A 16,828-nucleotide genomic window follows, 5' to 3' on the forward strand; every position below is an offset into this window, starting at 1 on the left:
CTATTTTCCTCACTTACTGTTGTCATCATCCTTCTTTGTTGCATGATAGTTCCTCTCCATATTTAGTTTTCACACACTCCTCAGATATTAGGGTTCATGCTGAGCAATTAGTTGAAAATACCAGCATTCCTTGCCCTCCATGGGTTACATATTTTCACAATTTTCAACAGTTGGGGTCAATTTTATCTTTGTTAGAGGTGATCCCTGATTTTCTTGTGTGTTTACTTCATGCCCCATTTTCACACCTTTTTGCCCTTACTTCTTTCTGTAATATCTATCTACTATCCATCTCCTATCCAAGGTGATCCACCAATATCCTGAAGGTTTTTTTAGGGAAAGCATCTCCTTGTTACATCCATGCTGGCTAGATTTTACCTCTCTGGCTCTCACTTTACACATGGTTTATCTGTTATTGGGATCTTCTGAATTGAAATGCAGCTTTGTCCCAGGTTCATTTGCCATTCTCTTATTTTAGAGATTTGCATATAGCACCTTTTCTCTGGCAGTATGTTTTATATCATGTAACAGACTTGTTAAGAGTCTGTGTGTCAGCAGTCTACCTTCTCCTATCTGATAGAACATTTGTTGCAACTGGGGCTAATACAACCCCTAATCTTGTTTCCTGTTCTCGTCTTCTTTCTCAGCATTTACCTGTTCCTCCTTCCAGGGTTTCTTATCTCGTATTATTCGACATAGATGTGCACATTGTTAACAGTATTAGTGACTATCCAGTGGGAGCGTGATTGTATGAATTTGTTCCCCTTTGGCAATTCTTCACCATAGATCCATGGTTTCTTTGGGTTTTATCAGAAGGACTTGTTCTACACCCCCCACCCCCACTTCCTTTGCATTAGGTAACTGTTTCCTTTCCTATGTCTCAGGATCCTACTACCAGCCACCATCTGTCAAAGGTGGTACAAGACCTTGTCTCAACAGGCCATCAAGTCTGTTCATCATCCTTCTCCTATTTGTTTTCCCCAAGAAAACTGGAAGGTGGCAGTCTATTATAGATTTGTCTCACCTTAATCAATTTTTCAATCTGCCCCATTTCACTATGAAGTCAATTTCACCCTCAGGCTTTTTCTACAGGTTTATAGGTGACCAAGATGGACACCACAAATGTTTATTTGCATGTTCTGATATCTTGTCAGTTTGTTCACCATGGTAGTTTATCAATTTAGTGCTTGCTTCAAACCAGTATGTTTTATGTTGGGTGCTCAGAGCATTTGCTTATAACTTAAATATCCTTGGGTTGCTCTTTCATCATTATGTGGATGACAGACTACTACTAGCTCATTCCAACCAAGAATCTGAACACTCAATGTTCATCTCATTTGCACACAATCTTCTCTTCAACTTTGTTCAATGTAAGTTCCAGTTCTCCACGCTCTTACTGCTCCCTCCATTACAATTTGTGAGGTTCTGTTACTTCTTGGAATGTTGTCTTCCATGGCAGCCATTATCTCTTTAGGTTGAGCTCATATGGGGCTCTTCCTGACCAGTTGAATCTCACAATGGATCTTTTGATGGCTTTTATTACCCTTCCTGCAACCCTGGTTGGGATCTGCATTGATGGTTGAACAAGACTCACACGTGTTTGGTAGAATTGAATGAAGGGAGTCGCATGCATCACAAGAGTATGCCACACTCTTGTTGGTGAGGGTTGTCACATTATGATTTACGTGAGAGGTGCATTGAAATCAGTAAATTTCAATTGAGTGGAGATAAAAGGCTTGAAGCATATGTAAAAATTTTTGGAACGAAGAGTACAGCACTGAACAAGAATAGTTATTTATGTGAATGGAGGTAAATACCTACTGGAAATACATTTTCAGTATGGAAAAATTATAATTTCTGCAATTTTGCATGCTTCTATAAAGACAAGTTTGAACCTGTTGCAAATCCTGTAAAATTGTTCACCAATAGATTTTGTATAATTCTCCAAAGTTAATATTTTTATTCAAATGGATCAATTCTCTATCACTTTATGACTAAGACAGCTTAAAAATTCTAAAAGAATACTATTGTGACATAAATAAAAATACTGTAATTTTTGTCTTCTCAGATACACGAAAGCCAGGTGAAGCAGTTCACATACTGGAGCCACATAAGCATGAGGTAGTGGCATGTTTTAATTTCATGCTGTAATACTTTTGTCATTTTACTTGATGGACAGAGGCAATGGCAAATTTTAATATCATGGTGTAACACTTTCATCATTTCTCCTGATGGATAGAGCTGTTGACAAGTTTTAATGTTTGCTGTAATAATGTTGCCATTTAATCTGATGGCCATAAATAATTGGCAGTGGCCAGATTCAGTGTCATTCAATAGTAATGTTGTTATTTAACCTGATGAATAGAGGTAATGGCATGTTATAATACTGTTGTCATTTAATTTTATGCATAAAGCTAATGAAGAAGATCCCAAAAGAAGCCCTGTAGACTAAAGTGTTCTAACAGTACCTCTGAAAACACTAGCCAGTATATAAAGTTAGGTTTAAAGTGTAGTTTGTTTTTTACATACAGTACTCTGGAGTTGTTTTAGTTTTAAATGATATCTCTCTTTGAAGTTTGAGTAGTATTTCACAAATATGATAATAAATAGTGTAAAGAATACTGAAAATGGGATATAAAAGAATAGTTGACATTTCTTCAGAGTTAACATGAGGATGTCCTGCAGATGCTGATGAAAATCAACATTTTGTATAAAGTTTAAAAATATTTTCAGCTGTTTTTATCTAAAATTTCTGAATTTTTTCTTTGATTTTAAGTGAAAAGATTTAGAAATACAAAATGTAGTAGATAATTTTGAAAAATTGTATATCCAGGATCTTCATCGACCAAGGTATGGCAAGTGGGTGGGCTGTGTGGCTTTGGACAATCAAGATGACTGGATGGTAGGAAGAATTACTGTTGTTTTTTGCATTACGATCTAAAGTAGTTCTTCCTTTTTTCTTTTTAAAAAATATAATTTTATTTTAGAGAGAAATTACAGAAAAGTTACATGACAATATTTCACAGTTTAGAAAAAAATTGTCTTGTCTTAAAAGGCTGAAAACAGTTTAATGTTTTTCAGTGAAATTTAAACATTGTTATGGTCTATGGCCACAATAAATTACATTCACATTTTTTCTGTTTGATTTTTTTTAATTTTCATACTTGTGTTAAGTTTCCATTGTTACATTCAAAGAGTATTGACTGTGTTCCAAAAAAAGTCTAATTTTTTGTTTTTCTGAATAATCTTACTGGAAACCACTGGAAAAACAGAGTCATGGATACAAAACGTATTACACAGCCTTGTAGTTTTTCTCAAGATAAAATCTTATTTCTTTACCAATGAATTTAAATTAGAAAAGATGTAATGGTTATAAAAACTTTCATTTATTTTAATAGTACCATATCATCTTTCTAAAAGTAGCAAACATCTTTGTCAAAAGTTTAAAATTGCAAACTATTGCATGCATTTTTGATGACCTCATTATATACTTGCATTGTGAAATCATTCATTAACAATATGTAAACTTTGTATTATTAGATATTAGTAACCTTTTGTCTTCACAGAATAACAGTTGTGACATTGTAATTCTTGTATTTGTTTTAATTCATTTAGAAAGTAATGAGTGCTTCATTTTGCCACCTGTAGTTATTCAAATTTTTCCAAAATCGTCTCTGGATTACATAACTTTGTTTACTTCAGTTAGAAGTTTAAAGAATATTTATCTTTTCATTAAAATGTTTTAATATCCATGTAGTATTTGCATTGTGTCATTAGCCTAAGTTTACATGTTGAATTTATGCTTGTTTGCTGTAACATTGCACTTGTTATACATTAAAGGTTGAAATTTTCTTGTTAAATATTACATTTGTATTTGAGAACTGTAATTAAGAAATACACACACACACACACACACACAGTTTCATGGCATGATCAAATATTAAGAAATATATTTACTTTGATATTTTACAATTGTGTGAAATATTTTCTCAGTATTTAGTGTTTCGTAATAATTAGTAAAAATATATATGATATCTAAGTACTTATTAAAGTAAATTAGTAGTGAAACCTACTTGATGTAATGTCTTCACATAGTATGAATCTGTTAATTCAGGTATGTGGTGGTGGTCCCCGATGTTACTTGTGGCACATGCGATCACTGTCTCCTGTGACACCATTGGTGGCAGGAGAGGAAACAGCTACTGTTGCTACATTCTATGATGACACAGTAAGTGAATAAACACAACTGCAACTGTCATTTTGTTCATTTAGGTACATTGTCTAATATGATGCACTCAGGCTTGTACAAAAACTTAAATATGGCATTTACTTCCCTTTAATCATAGGAGATGAGCTCAGTATATTTGTAATTACGACATTATAAATACCATAACTAAATGTATTGAGTATGTTGTCACAAAATTCTGAAGGTTATCTAGGACACAGGAAATCTGATTTCTTTAGTATTTAAAGATTTGCCTGAATTTATAACATCACCTCAGTGGAAGGTGATTTTTATGCAAATAATAAAAATATTTTATGTGCTTAACCTCTAGAACAGGGGTTCCCAACCTTTTGGCACTCGCGACATGAAAATGTAATTGATGAAATAACATTAATGTTATCCCAAGCTACTTCTAACAAGGCTTCGCGAGCCCCCAGGGGGTCGCGACCCACCGGTTGGGAACCCGTGCTCTAGAACCTCCAACATAAAAAATGATCAAGTTAGATCACAGATAGCAACCCACATGTATCTCTTCAAGAGAAATCATGATGTTTTTTGTTGTTTTTTTTTCATTTAAGGTATTTAAACTAATAAATTTATAATTTTTATATTTTAATTCCTTCTGTTAAAATATATAGTGAAAAATATGCATAAACAAATTTTATCACATACTTTAGCTTTGAGGCCTTTTGCACTGAGATACATGGTATAGCAAGCTTATTTCATTCTTTGTGTGTTGCTTGTCCAAGGATAATTTATGTAGCATTGAAATATAAGTTCTATAACAACAATATTTACCAGGTGCTAGAATAGAATGTCCTAAAACTACTACAGTTTACTTGTTTTTTGTCTAACCTATAAATAGATTAAAAAGATTCCATTACTGCTGGAGCAATGTCTTTAATCTAAGCATATGTTCTCTGTTGGCTATATGACTGGTAAAACAAAACATCAAATCATATTTATTTAGTTTAGAACATATTCTTCCTGTTGATTATAAACATGTCCAATAACAATATCAGAGTAATAGACATTTCTTAAAAGACAGAGGAAAGGGATGGGCATGTCATGTGGATTGAGCAAATACAATGATATCTCATTAAAGCATGAAGTTGAACTTTACAATCTGGGTTTTCAGTATCTGTAGCATACAATTCTAAATGGTTTAACAATCTACATCCCTGATAGGGAAAAGAAATCTAAATGAGAATTCAGCATGCCACTATGTCGTGAGTCAGAGATACAGTTTAAGAATTTACTTAAATATTTACTCTGAAGTTCAAAGTTAGATGACATAAAAAAATTGAATTATAAACTAACATGCTAATGCCAAGTTTATTACTATATATTGATAACAAAGTATTTTAATTAAATATTTAATGTAACTCTATAAACAGGTTGTGCCATATGCTATTTGTTTTCCAATGTCCATACAGTTAAACAATCAAGTGAGTTGCTACATCACTACACTAAAAATCTTATGATAACCTGAACTCATCCATGACTACTTTTCGTAGTGTAAAAAAAATAGATAAATTTGGACAAACTATCATTCATTTAGTATTGGTCAATAAATTACTGGTTTGAATAAGTTTTTCTTCCTTACCATACTTTCAAGTTATATTAGAACAAATTAGTAATATGAAGTGCAAAACCAAACATGTGTAGAGACATAAAAAATTAATGGTCAGTTTTTTAAGTATATTAAAACAAAAATTGTTTTCAGTTATATATGTTAGGGGGGATTAAATACATTAAGTCTTGAAATATTTATGAAATACTAACAGTTCTTATTTCTATAATAGCAAAGCCATATAAAAACTGAGAGCTTATCAAATATAATGACTATACACAGTATTTACAATTTTATGTTTCTTTAGAAAAACATTGGATCACTGACCTTTAGTGAGAATAAAATTGTTGATTTGGATCTAATTTTTAGCTTGTGAGGTTATTTAGCAAATGCTTTGTTGAGTTTAGATAAAAAAGAAAAAGAACGTTAATGACTTCTTTTTTATGCCATTTTGTAGGATGTTAAGTCTTAAAAATGGAGCTAAAATTAATCTTATTACCACTGACAGATGCATTGATTTAGATAGCAACATTTATAAATGATATTGTCCTTCAAGATGGTATTTGGAGCATATTCCAGACCACACATTTTTAATAAATGAAAAACCTTTTTTATATTTTGTAATGCAGAAATTTCTTTGCATTGATAAAGTATTGCTTCAAGGTAAGCTGCAAAGTTCACAATTTGATTCAGTTACAAGTCTTTAAAATTCACTTACTGAAATTAATTACTACATCATTTAGTCAATTGTACCAAATACCCAAATTCAAAGTTTTTATTACAAAAATAACTATTTCTCATTTTATTGAAAACTAAGGTCATATATGTGAAAGCATGCTTTAATTTTAATCATAATTTTCATACACTAAATGAGAAATGTTAGGACTGGTCATGGCAGAAAGCACACATTTTTTCATTTGTAATTGCTGGATTTCTGAACTTTTCAACATAGAGTGACTTAAATATTTTAGTAAAATAAGTAAATATCACAAAATTGTATTTGCAGGAAAAACAACTTTTATATTTTTTCGTGAGAAATATTTATTAGTAAGAATCAAAAACTTGAAAATGTTCCATTACTAATTTTTCCTGATCTTATTATAGAGAAAGGTTGTATGATTGAGTTTTTTCCACTGACAGAGATATCAAGTTTGATTGTGACAGTTATATGAACTTTAATAGTTTCTTACGTCAAATGTGTTTATGGCTTATTGAAATGAAAATGTTATATAGGAACTTAAGATTGTGTATGTACATTATTGCAATTTCATTTTAAAGCTGTGACTCCAATTTGCTATGTAAAATATTAAATTATTTTCATCAGATCATTACAGCTGGTTCAAGACCTTTTGTTTACCACTGGAGCTTTGCTGGAGATATTAAGGCAGAAGTACCAACTTCAGCCTCAAGTATTTACAGCATTGCTATAAGTGAGGCTAGCCCCCAAAAGGTAAGTGTGATTATAAACATGTATCCTAATAACCATAGTCAATGTCCTGGTCAAATAATTAGTGTAGCAACTTATGTACTGTACTACTATTAAGTATACATATTTTCAAAGATTGCATTAAAACTAAATATAAAAAGGTGGGAAGTCACACCCACCATAACTGTGTTACATATCAGTATTAATAATTCTTCATGATATGTAGAAAGCAATTATTTACTTTCTTTACATGGTGTTTTCCTGTGATGGCTTATGAAAACTTAAGATTGCCTATACTTTATCGTTTGTATATATGTTTAGTTCATAAACTGGTCACCATTCAAGTGTGCTAGAACTGGATACCAAGGTGGTAGTGTGTTGAAAAATCATTCTTAGTCATATCCATGAGTATTAGCATCTCTTAATCTCCAGGACTTAAACTAATGATTTTATTTTGAAACTATTTTTTCTATCATGGCTTATTTGTAATGTGTACACAGGCAAATACATTTTCTGCCCAGGTGTTCAAAATATATTGTTGAAATATCTACATTTATCACAATTAGACACAGTTGCAAGTGATTTTTATAACCATTTTTTGAGTGAAATTTGTCTTTTGCTTAAATAATATATTCTGAAATAGTCAGGAAATCATATTTATTTATACAATACTTTACAATATTTCATGAAGCTCCAAAATTACAGAAATGAAAACAAAGACAGCCTGTACCTCTAACAAACATTTAACTTATTACTATTGTAGTTTCTCGGTAAAGGCATTGATGGTTTATGAAATATTTGTAAATTTAGTTTTTCTAAATTAATTTCACGTTAATTCGTTTTTAAGGAAGATTAGCAATGGCCTAATTACACTAGTGTGACAAGTGCTGATTATTAAAAAAAAAAAATTGTCTCACTAAATTTCATAAAGTAACTTATAATTTAAGATGCAAACATTATAGGTAAACTTTCATTTTGTTAGCAAAGTTAATAAACATCAGATATGGACACATTCTTATCCATAAAACATTAACTTTTCACATAAAACAGTTATTTCTGAAGAACTCTGAAAATTTTACCAAAGATTGCATCTGGGGTGGACCTAACTTATGATTTTACATTGACATATTATACTATATAGAACATTTTTGGCTATCAGTATTTCTGGATGTGTGAATACATATTCATATTTTATGAAAGAACCATATGCATGTGTTTGAAATGTACAATTTTTGTCAATAAATTCTTTCTGTATATAATGCATGCATACTCTCAAGCCCCCCACAGTGATACAAAGTACATCTGCAGATTTACTGTACTAGAAACCAAATTTTGATAGCCCATTGTTAAGCTTTATACTTAACTATTTCCAAACAGAACATTTTATCAAATCAAAACTTACATTCCTTTCAAGTTTTTGTTTCATATATCTTCTTTTAGCAAATCTGCTACATGTATTAACTTCCCACAAGGGTTTCCAATACACAGTTGCCTGAATACTTTGAACAATACACTAAGAAAATAGTAAAGATATTTGATTTGTATGGACCATGCCAAGTTCTTTATACAATTATCATTTGTTAACATCATATGTTTTTAATACAAACTAACAAAATTACAGCTAAAAAATAGATGAGAAGACACTACTCAAACCTGTGATGTGCTCTATAAGTGGGTTTGTAGGCCTAGTTTTCTATCATGCAGTATTACATTAAAATTACAGTACAATGAATTGTATAGATGCTTTATCCCTGCAAAAAATCTCATCAGAATGGAAATATATAAATCCATCCATGATATGATGCCCACATATTATGGAACATGATGCAAGTTTCTAGTTCGAACTAATCACAAGCTGTTCCTTAACTAAAGTTTAACAGTGTTTGTAGCAACTTCATGTTACATAAAATATTACTAAAACTATACTGATTATCAATAAGTGGTATTAACAGGTAAACAAAAAATGGTTAAATTTATGTAATCACTGTATGACAACAACTTAGCGTGAAAACTGTATTTCAAGGAAAACTGATAGTATGATTTTCCTGTAATGTGTAGGAGGTTTGTAGATTATAAAAATTTACAAAGTAAAACAAATTTCGATAAAATGTTTTAAATAAGAGTTGTGTTGGGACTGAAGGCAATTACTTTTAGATACTGTAATATCAATTCTAACATAAAAACACCTTCCATTAAATGTTATTCTAAATCATTTATGTACTAAGTTGACTTTTACTGGTTACTTAGCCATCACTGGTGCAATTCCATTATTTACAGTTCCCTAGGGTTTTGTTGCTTTTTCTCCACTAGATGTTGTTACAGATAAAACAAACATAAGAATACCCAATAAGTGTACCTTGCTAGTGTTGAAGAGTATCTTGAACTGCAAATTACTAACTTGTTTATAAAGAAAAATTCTATAAATTCACAGAACTGTTTCTAGGTAACAGGTCATGTAATGCTCAATCTATTACCATATTTTTAGTAGTGTCATATAGAGGTTTTTCTAATGAGTATTAATCAGTATATCAATTGATTTTGCATAAATACACTATCTTTTACTGTTTTCCAGAGTCTGGGTTAGTCCTGAATGTTGGTGTTGGCAAGCTCTGTTCAAATCTGTGTAATATTAGAAAATATTTCCTACATTTAAAGGGGTGGGTACCATACAAGAATAACAGTCAACCCCTCAGTAGGGTGCTGCTAACTGGCTGCCTTCTGTCGAGTTAGCAAGTTCAACATTAGGGACAGCAGCAAATAACTTTAGATATTTTGCCTAAAAGTAGGTGTAGAATTGAAAATTGATATTTTATCACTAAGAATACTTTTTCTATTGTTTTTGTGATTCCTAGGTTCTGAGTGCAGGAGGAACAAGTTACAAGTTAGACATCTGTACAAACTTCATGTACAGGGACTTTTCACTGTTTTTTCCTTCATCATAGTAACTTAACATGTTTTATATTCTTTAAAACATTAAAGTTTATACATATTACCTACTTGTGTATCCATATGTATGAAGTGCAGCTACACGAAAATCTTGAGATTAAACTTAGGTATACTTTAAAGTGATTATTCTAAATAAAATATATCTACTGATAAGTAGTTTTGTGCAGCACATAATTACAAACATCGGAAAGTGTTGAGAAGTATATTTTTAAGTGTAATAACTTGCGTATCGTAGGTGCAGTGCATCTTAAATTCCAATATTAATATTCCATATATGTCTGCACAAAAAAAGTTCATTTACAAAATTTTTTCACATTTTCCTGTAGTACTTGCAGTTTTTTACAATGCTAGTTAGTTCATTCCTTCATTTAACTCTGAAAAGTATGTTGAAACACAAATCTGTTTATAAAAGGTTTTTTTTAATAACAGTGAAGGAAATAATAATAAATACACAAAGCATTAATACATCTGCAGCAAACGTTCAGTTTAAAACACTTTACAACTACCTTTCACTTTATTTATAAAATTTAAACATTTTATTCATGTGCAAAGAAACTTGAGCAAAAAATTACTCTCACCTTTAGATCTTTATGGTATTCTAAATTTTATAAAATTACCAGTTTAACAGTTACAATTCACAATGACTCAACCATTAAAGTAAATTTGTCTTAATATATTTACACTTGTGTTGAATGTGTAACGATAAAGGGTTTTTAGTAGTAATTCCTTCACTTTAGACGTATAGTTGCTGAAGCTACTGCACCAACATAGAACAAAACTTATGGTCTCTTTGGTTTAAGTTAACTTTCATATTATTTTAAAAATGTTTGGCAACAGGAGGGCTCTGTGTTTTGAGAGATTTTTGGGTCATGCTAATTTCTAACATTTGATATACACAACTTTAGAAACACAGATAAGATGTTATACCATAGTAAACAAAAGCATACTAAGTATATTATTAATTACAAAATAAAGCTTAATTAGATGTACTACAAATATTTAAAAAATTTTCATACAAGTCTAAATAACCTGTAATTCTGAGCATACAATTCATAATCATCTATGACAACTTATAATGGTTAAACTAATTCAACATACAGCCATGTGGAGGGAAGTGCATCTACTTCAATATTAATTGTGAAACATACTCAAGTCTAAGAACATAACACACAGGAAACAATACTTCACCAGTTGCACTCAACTCATAATCTGAGGGTCATGGGTTCGAATCCCCGTCACACCAAACATGCTCGCCCTTTCAACCGTGGGAGCATATTAATGTAACAGTCAATCCCACTATTTGTTGGTAAAAGAGTTAGCAGTGGATGGTGATGACTAGCTGCCTTTCTTCTAGTTTTACCCTGCTAAATTAGAGACAGCTAGCACAGATAGCCCTCGCGTAGGTTTGTGCAAATTCAAACCAAACCAAAACTTCACTAATAATTAACATGTTTTAAAAAATTAAAGATTTACAGGCATATATAAGATAAAAGTTACATTCAATAATATTATTATTATTATTCTGTTATCACCAAAGAGAATGCACAAATATATTATTGCAAAAAATACATTTTGGTGTCAAACACTATAATGTTTGGTATTTTGCAGCTTAAGGCCATCATATGTGCTGTAATAAATAATTAATGCAGTTTTAATGAAAATAATAATTTGCCATTTAAGAAAACACCAGCTTACACATTAATTGCTTCAATCTAACAGTTTCAAATATTTCTGTAATTGAAAACCTTAGTCTGCAAACAAGCAAGCTTGTAATGTACTTTAGTGTGCTTTTCAAATTATATGAATTGATATTTTCATGTTTTAATATGTACGTATAATTGTACTTTAAAATACGAATATGGATAAATATTCTTTGCTAACTTGTAGGTAATGTAACAATAAGTGTTATTGTAGTTATTTACTATGACTGTATAAAATATATGTAATATCAAAATTGATTTCATATTAAACTATAAATCAAATAAGTTAAATATCACAAAATTAACAAATCAAGTTTTAATCCAACTCTAAGCTTATAAAAATATTCAATAATCTAAATATAAAGGTCCAACAGATTCTTAAACTATTTACTTAAAGAAATAATCACAACTTTTGCAGTCTAATAACAAATTCTGTAATTCTCACAAACTTTCCAGAGTTAGTATGTGCATATTTTATATTATAAAAGTTATCTTAGTAATATGTAACTTTTGTTTATTTTAACTACACAAAAACACTTATGTTTTTAAAAGTTAGAGTTCACCTTATGACTTATAACATTTCAAAGCATTGCATGAAGTCAGTGCTTCTGATTCTACACTGATACACCACCATTTTGCTTTTGAAAATTTACTTGAATTTCTAGTGGTAAGTAAATATTTTGAAATAACTTTTTGTTTGATAAAAAGAACCCAAGGATACACATTAAGACCTATTTGCATGATTATTGTTTACAAATATATAAGCAATTTCCATCTTTTCCACAAATATGTACATGTAAATTCTTTTCTTGTATAAAAACTATTCACTCTAGAAAATAGATATCCCAGTTAAAATTTGATAAATAAATTTTCTTTATATAAGTTCAAGTTAATCTTGAAAACAAAAATCACATTAAACAAAAACTGATGAAACAATCACTTTGCCAAAATGACTTTTGTGAACATCTTGAAAAATATTATTTTAAGTAAATAAGCTCAAATATTTCTCTAATTACAAAAACAGCTGAAAAGCTAATAAAGACTTTAAAACTAAATAATCAAGTTTTTAAGAATTTACATGAATACCAAACTAATGTTAAGAGAAAAGGGACATTTTTAACAAGAAAAAAAAGGTAGTAACAATTTGTTATTCAAAATTCTACAGAATGACAATTTCTATTTTGTGAGACTACTGATCTGTAGATCACAACCATCAAAATGTTAGTGTGGCTTACAAAATAATGTATATGACACTTTACAGAAAAAAGTAGACATTTGTAAATGTTGATAAGGAAGCACAAGAGAAGACACAGCCATTAAACTTAAATTCTGTAACTTCTTATTTTTGTTTCTGATTATTCATAACCACTGATAAAAGCAATTGTTGAATGAAGGTTATTTTATAAGTTAATTAAGATGAAAGAATATAGAATATAACTAACAATAAACAACTTTCCTTTTGAATTAAAAATGTTATAAAGCAAAACAGTAAGCTCCCAAGTAAACTATTTTAACCTTATGTACATAGGCTTGGTTATTTTGACAAATCTTGAAGCCACCACATAACCACACACACTATACCTCTGACTTACTAAGTATATATTCATGACATTTGGAAAGCTTTTAAATCAACATTACTGACAAGGTTATGAGTACAAGGTGATTTTCATGCTAAGAATAAAAATACTTTTAACATTTTGTTTGCTTAACCTTCAGAACATCCTGAATGAATATCAAACTTTTGTTAAAATAAGTTTATATTTTATTTAAAATTTACTCTAACACCATCTATAGCTGTATCACTAGTGTATAGTAAAATGAAATATTGAAATACAATGAACAGTACCATTTTCTTTGATATTTCATTTTGGCATATTGTTTCTTTTCTAAAATATATACAATTTCAACTATTCACCTTTTCACATAGTTTATTTTAATTTTATACTTTTATCGCCTCTCTTGTATAAGTACAGCTTATTCACCACAGTGTGGAAGACAGAAGGCTCTGGTAAGCTTGCATACTGCAAGCATTAAGCTCTGCATTCATATGCCTAACTATAGCTAACCTTATTTTTTCTTAAAACTTCCCTAAAGTAACATCTGTTGCTACCAAATTCAGAAGGGCAGCTGCAAGCTTGAAATAAAAAATAAATTCTTTCTATTGGTTATAAAGTTGTACATCAAGTAGGAACACAGTTTTAAAAACTGCTTTTAAAATTAATATTAGATCAGCAGAACCCATCATAGGTTGGTAACATTAATTGTCACATCACTAAACAAAGAAGACATTGAAACTGTACATTTCATTTCAGCATTATTTTGAACATAACTGTAAAACATCAGGATGTGCAAAAGATCCAGGCCCATACTTAAATGATTAAATAGAATTGTTATGTAAATATGTTGCTGGTCTTTAAACAATTATACTTTTTTCTTTTTACAAAAGTGTAAAAATTAAATACATGGACAAAAACTGAGCAACAAATCTAACTTCATACTTTATAATAATAATAAAAAAAATGAATCTTTATTTTAAAAATATAGGCAAAACAGTATTTAAATTGCACAATAAATGTTTAAAAATGATTATTTTGGGAGCTCACACTACCATCACATGAAAAAAATTACACAAACGAGTTTTTATATAAGAATAGTTGGACTCACTGTAATTCAATGGGTTGACATGAAAACTGAACATAAGAAATGAATATTTGTCTCCATAATAGAGTTCTGTTGCAAGCCAACCTTTCACCTCTTTTTAATGTTTGGCCAGTAAAAACAAGTCACATGATACAATGGCATAAAACAATTTTAAATTAACCCAATGTAGTAAATGAGCTTAATATTAAAAAAGCTATTGAAATTATGTGTTGTAAATTAAACAATCATTTGTTGAATTTTGTGGAGAAATACTGACTTCATATGTGCAGTATTCACGTCACCCCAGTGAAGTAAAGTGAGTCTGACCATTCTTTAGTAAAATCTCACTGTTCACACAGATTTTGAACTCCTGATGGCAGTAGCAAAAACTACCAAAACGGAGTAATTTGCAACATTTTATTTTGCAATTTAAAGTGTTTTGCCTATATTTTTAAATAACGTTTATTGCACAATGTTGCCTTATATTATGTTTTATTAAATAAATATAACCTGCAGACTTCTGACATAACTCACGGTATTATTAACAAAATGTAATAGTGAAAATGTGGGGTGTTTATGGGAGCGATATGAAAATGAGTTAGCTGCAGATGAAATGGGTCTCCAGTTACTCTTCAATAATCTGATAGTCCTTTTTTGTTTAAATTAATTTACAAAAACACTTCATATTATTTTAATAGAGCCTTTCTTCAAATTTCTTTAAGGTAGCTTTTTTCAAACAAAGGTACAGATACTAGTATCTTAGTTCATTATTAGAACAAGTTCAGGAAAATATAAATTAACAACTTTTCACATGCACAGCCAAATGCGACACGTCTCAAAAATTGAAACTCAAATATATCATGCTGTGGTCACCACTGAGGAGCAGAAGATTGTGAAATGAAGTGCATTTTCACCACTCTAGTCTCAGTACGTTTTTCAGGCTAACCTCTTTTTTTGTAAACTCTTAGTTATCTGTTGGGTCTTGTAAATAATGAAATCAATATCTGGCAACAAATGAACTGGCAAGTGAAAACTGAAAAAATGAAAAGTGTCTTTTTTAAAACTACATTAGATCCAATAATTAATTGACAGATGTAGTTTGTTTTCTAATGGTGCCACTTCTTGCATTATTCATTCTAAGTTTTCTACTTCCATACCTCTGAAGACCTACTGTTCTGTATAGAATCTCACTTTGCTTGCCTTGTTAGAGTTCTTAGAACCTACAACAAAAGAGGAAGATAATATCAAACAGGTTTAATATATATTACAAAACTCTTTATAACAAAGAACTAGTTAGATATAATAGTGCAAAACACTTTTGAGAGAAAATAGCCCTTACTGATACACATTAGAATTACTTTAGAACATGAAAAGTTATCAATATGTGAAAAGACTCAAAAGTTCTAAAAACAAGAACTAATTTATAAGTTGAATTAACTTTGCTCATGCAAAAGTTGAGTCTTAAAATTATCTAACTTTTTTTTCAAAAAAAAAAATACAGACTTTGTTCATCACTGGAACTTGTTAAGAAAGGACAACTAAACCACACTTATCTAGAGTTCTCCATCACGTGATTTGTTCAACATTTTAAAAAAATGGATATTCCTTCATTAGCACCAGCAGTTTTCTTTTAGTAGAACCACCTTGGTTTCAACCAGACAAAATGTAGGTTTAGCCTACTGATACCCACAATTTTCTAGACAAAGCCATTAATAATGTGAACAGTTCTGAGAGAAATCTAACTTTGCATAACGTCTACATTATCATTTCGCTTTCTTGAAAAAACAAAAGATTGGTGGTATTTAAATAAGATGTCTTTGCATAACGTCTACATTATCACGTTTAAAAAAATATGAATCGTGATCTATAAGTGAAATGTCAATAACAACATACAAAAACTTTTGGAATTATGACAAATATTCTGGAATATACCTCATGATGTATGAGCTTTATGTTTAAATGACTGACCTTTCAAGTAACCTTAAGAGTTCACAGGAATCACAACAATATCAAACCTCACTGAATTATTCCAAATTTGTTCAATAAAAGCAAGGATAAATAACAAATTTAAGTAAACTATAAACTCTTCTAAAGAATATTAAACTGAATTTTATTACTTTAATTGTTAATCTTGAATCAACGTTTTTTTTTAAAAAAAACATTCTTGGCAGCTGTGTCCCCATGCATGGCATTGCCTTCGTGCCTATTTATATCATTTTGTATACTCATTACCCACATGTTCTCTTCTGCTTCAGTATGTGCTAGAGTATTAAAAAAATTCTTCCAGCTATAGGTAGTTGATAAATATGGCAAAATGTATC

General features: G+C 30.2%; 2 protein-coding genes across 7 annotated transcripts in view; one reads left to right on the forward strand and one right to left on the reverse strand.

Annotated features, from left to right (window-relative positions):
* Positions 1-13,703, forward strand: part of thoc6 (THO complex subunit 6) — a 36,777-nt gene extending 23,074 nt beyond the window's left edge. For 4 of the 5 annotated variants that reach the window (XM_076484436.1, XM_076484435.1, XM_076484434.1 and 1 more), the window contains exons 9-13: positions 2,066-2,118; positions 2,831-2,899; positions 4,112-4,225; positions 7,120-7,245; positions 10,074-13,703. In XM_076484436.1, coding sequence (XP_076340551.1) covers positions 2,066-2,118; positions 2,831-2,899; positions 4,112-4,225; positions 7,120-7,245; positions 10,074-10,163 — 452 coding nt within the window. In that variant the 3' untranslated portion in view covers positions 10,164-13,703. Of the gene's footprint in view, positions 1-2,065; positions 2,119-2,830; positions 2,900-4,111; positions 4,226-7,119; positions 7,246-9,793; positions 9,933-10,073 lie in introns of those variants that run through there. The other variant, XM_076484438.1, reaches the window with a different exon arrangement.
* Positions 7,862-16,828, reverse strand: part of LOC143241019 (uncharacterized) — a 34,640-nt gene continuing 25,673 nt past the window's right edge. For both annotated transcript variants that reach the window (XM_076484431.1, XM_076484433.1), the window contains one exon: positions 7,862-15,727. In XM_076484431.1, coding sequence (XP_076340546.1) covers positions 15,675-15,727 — 53 coding nt within the window. In that variant the 3' untranslated portion in view covers positions 7,862-15,674. The remainder of the gene's footprint in view (positions 15,728-16,828) is intronic.

Source organism: Tachypleus tridentatus, chromosome 13, assembly GCF_004210375.1.
Source record: "Tachypleus tridentatus isolate NWPU-2018 chromosome 13, ASM421037v1, whole genome shotgun sequence".
NCBI lineage: Eukaryota > Metazoa > Arthropoda > Merostomata > Xiphosura > Limulidae > Tachypleus > Tachypleus tridentatus.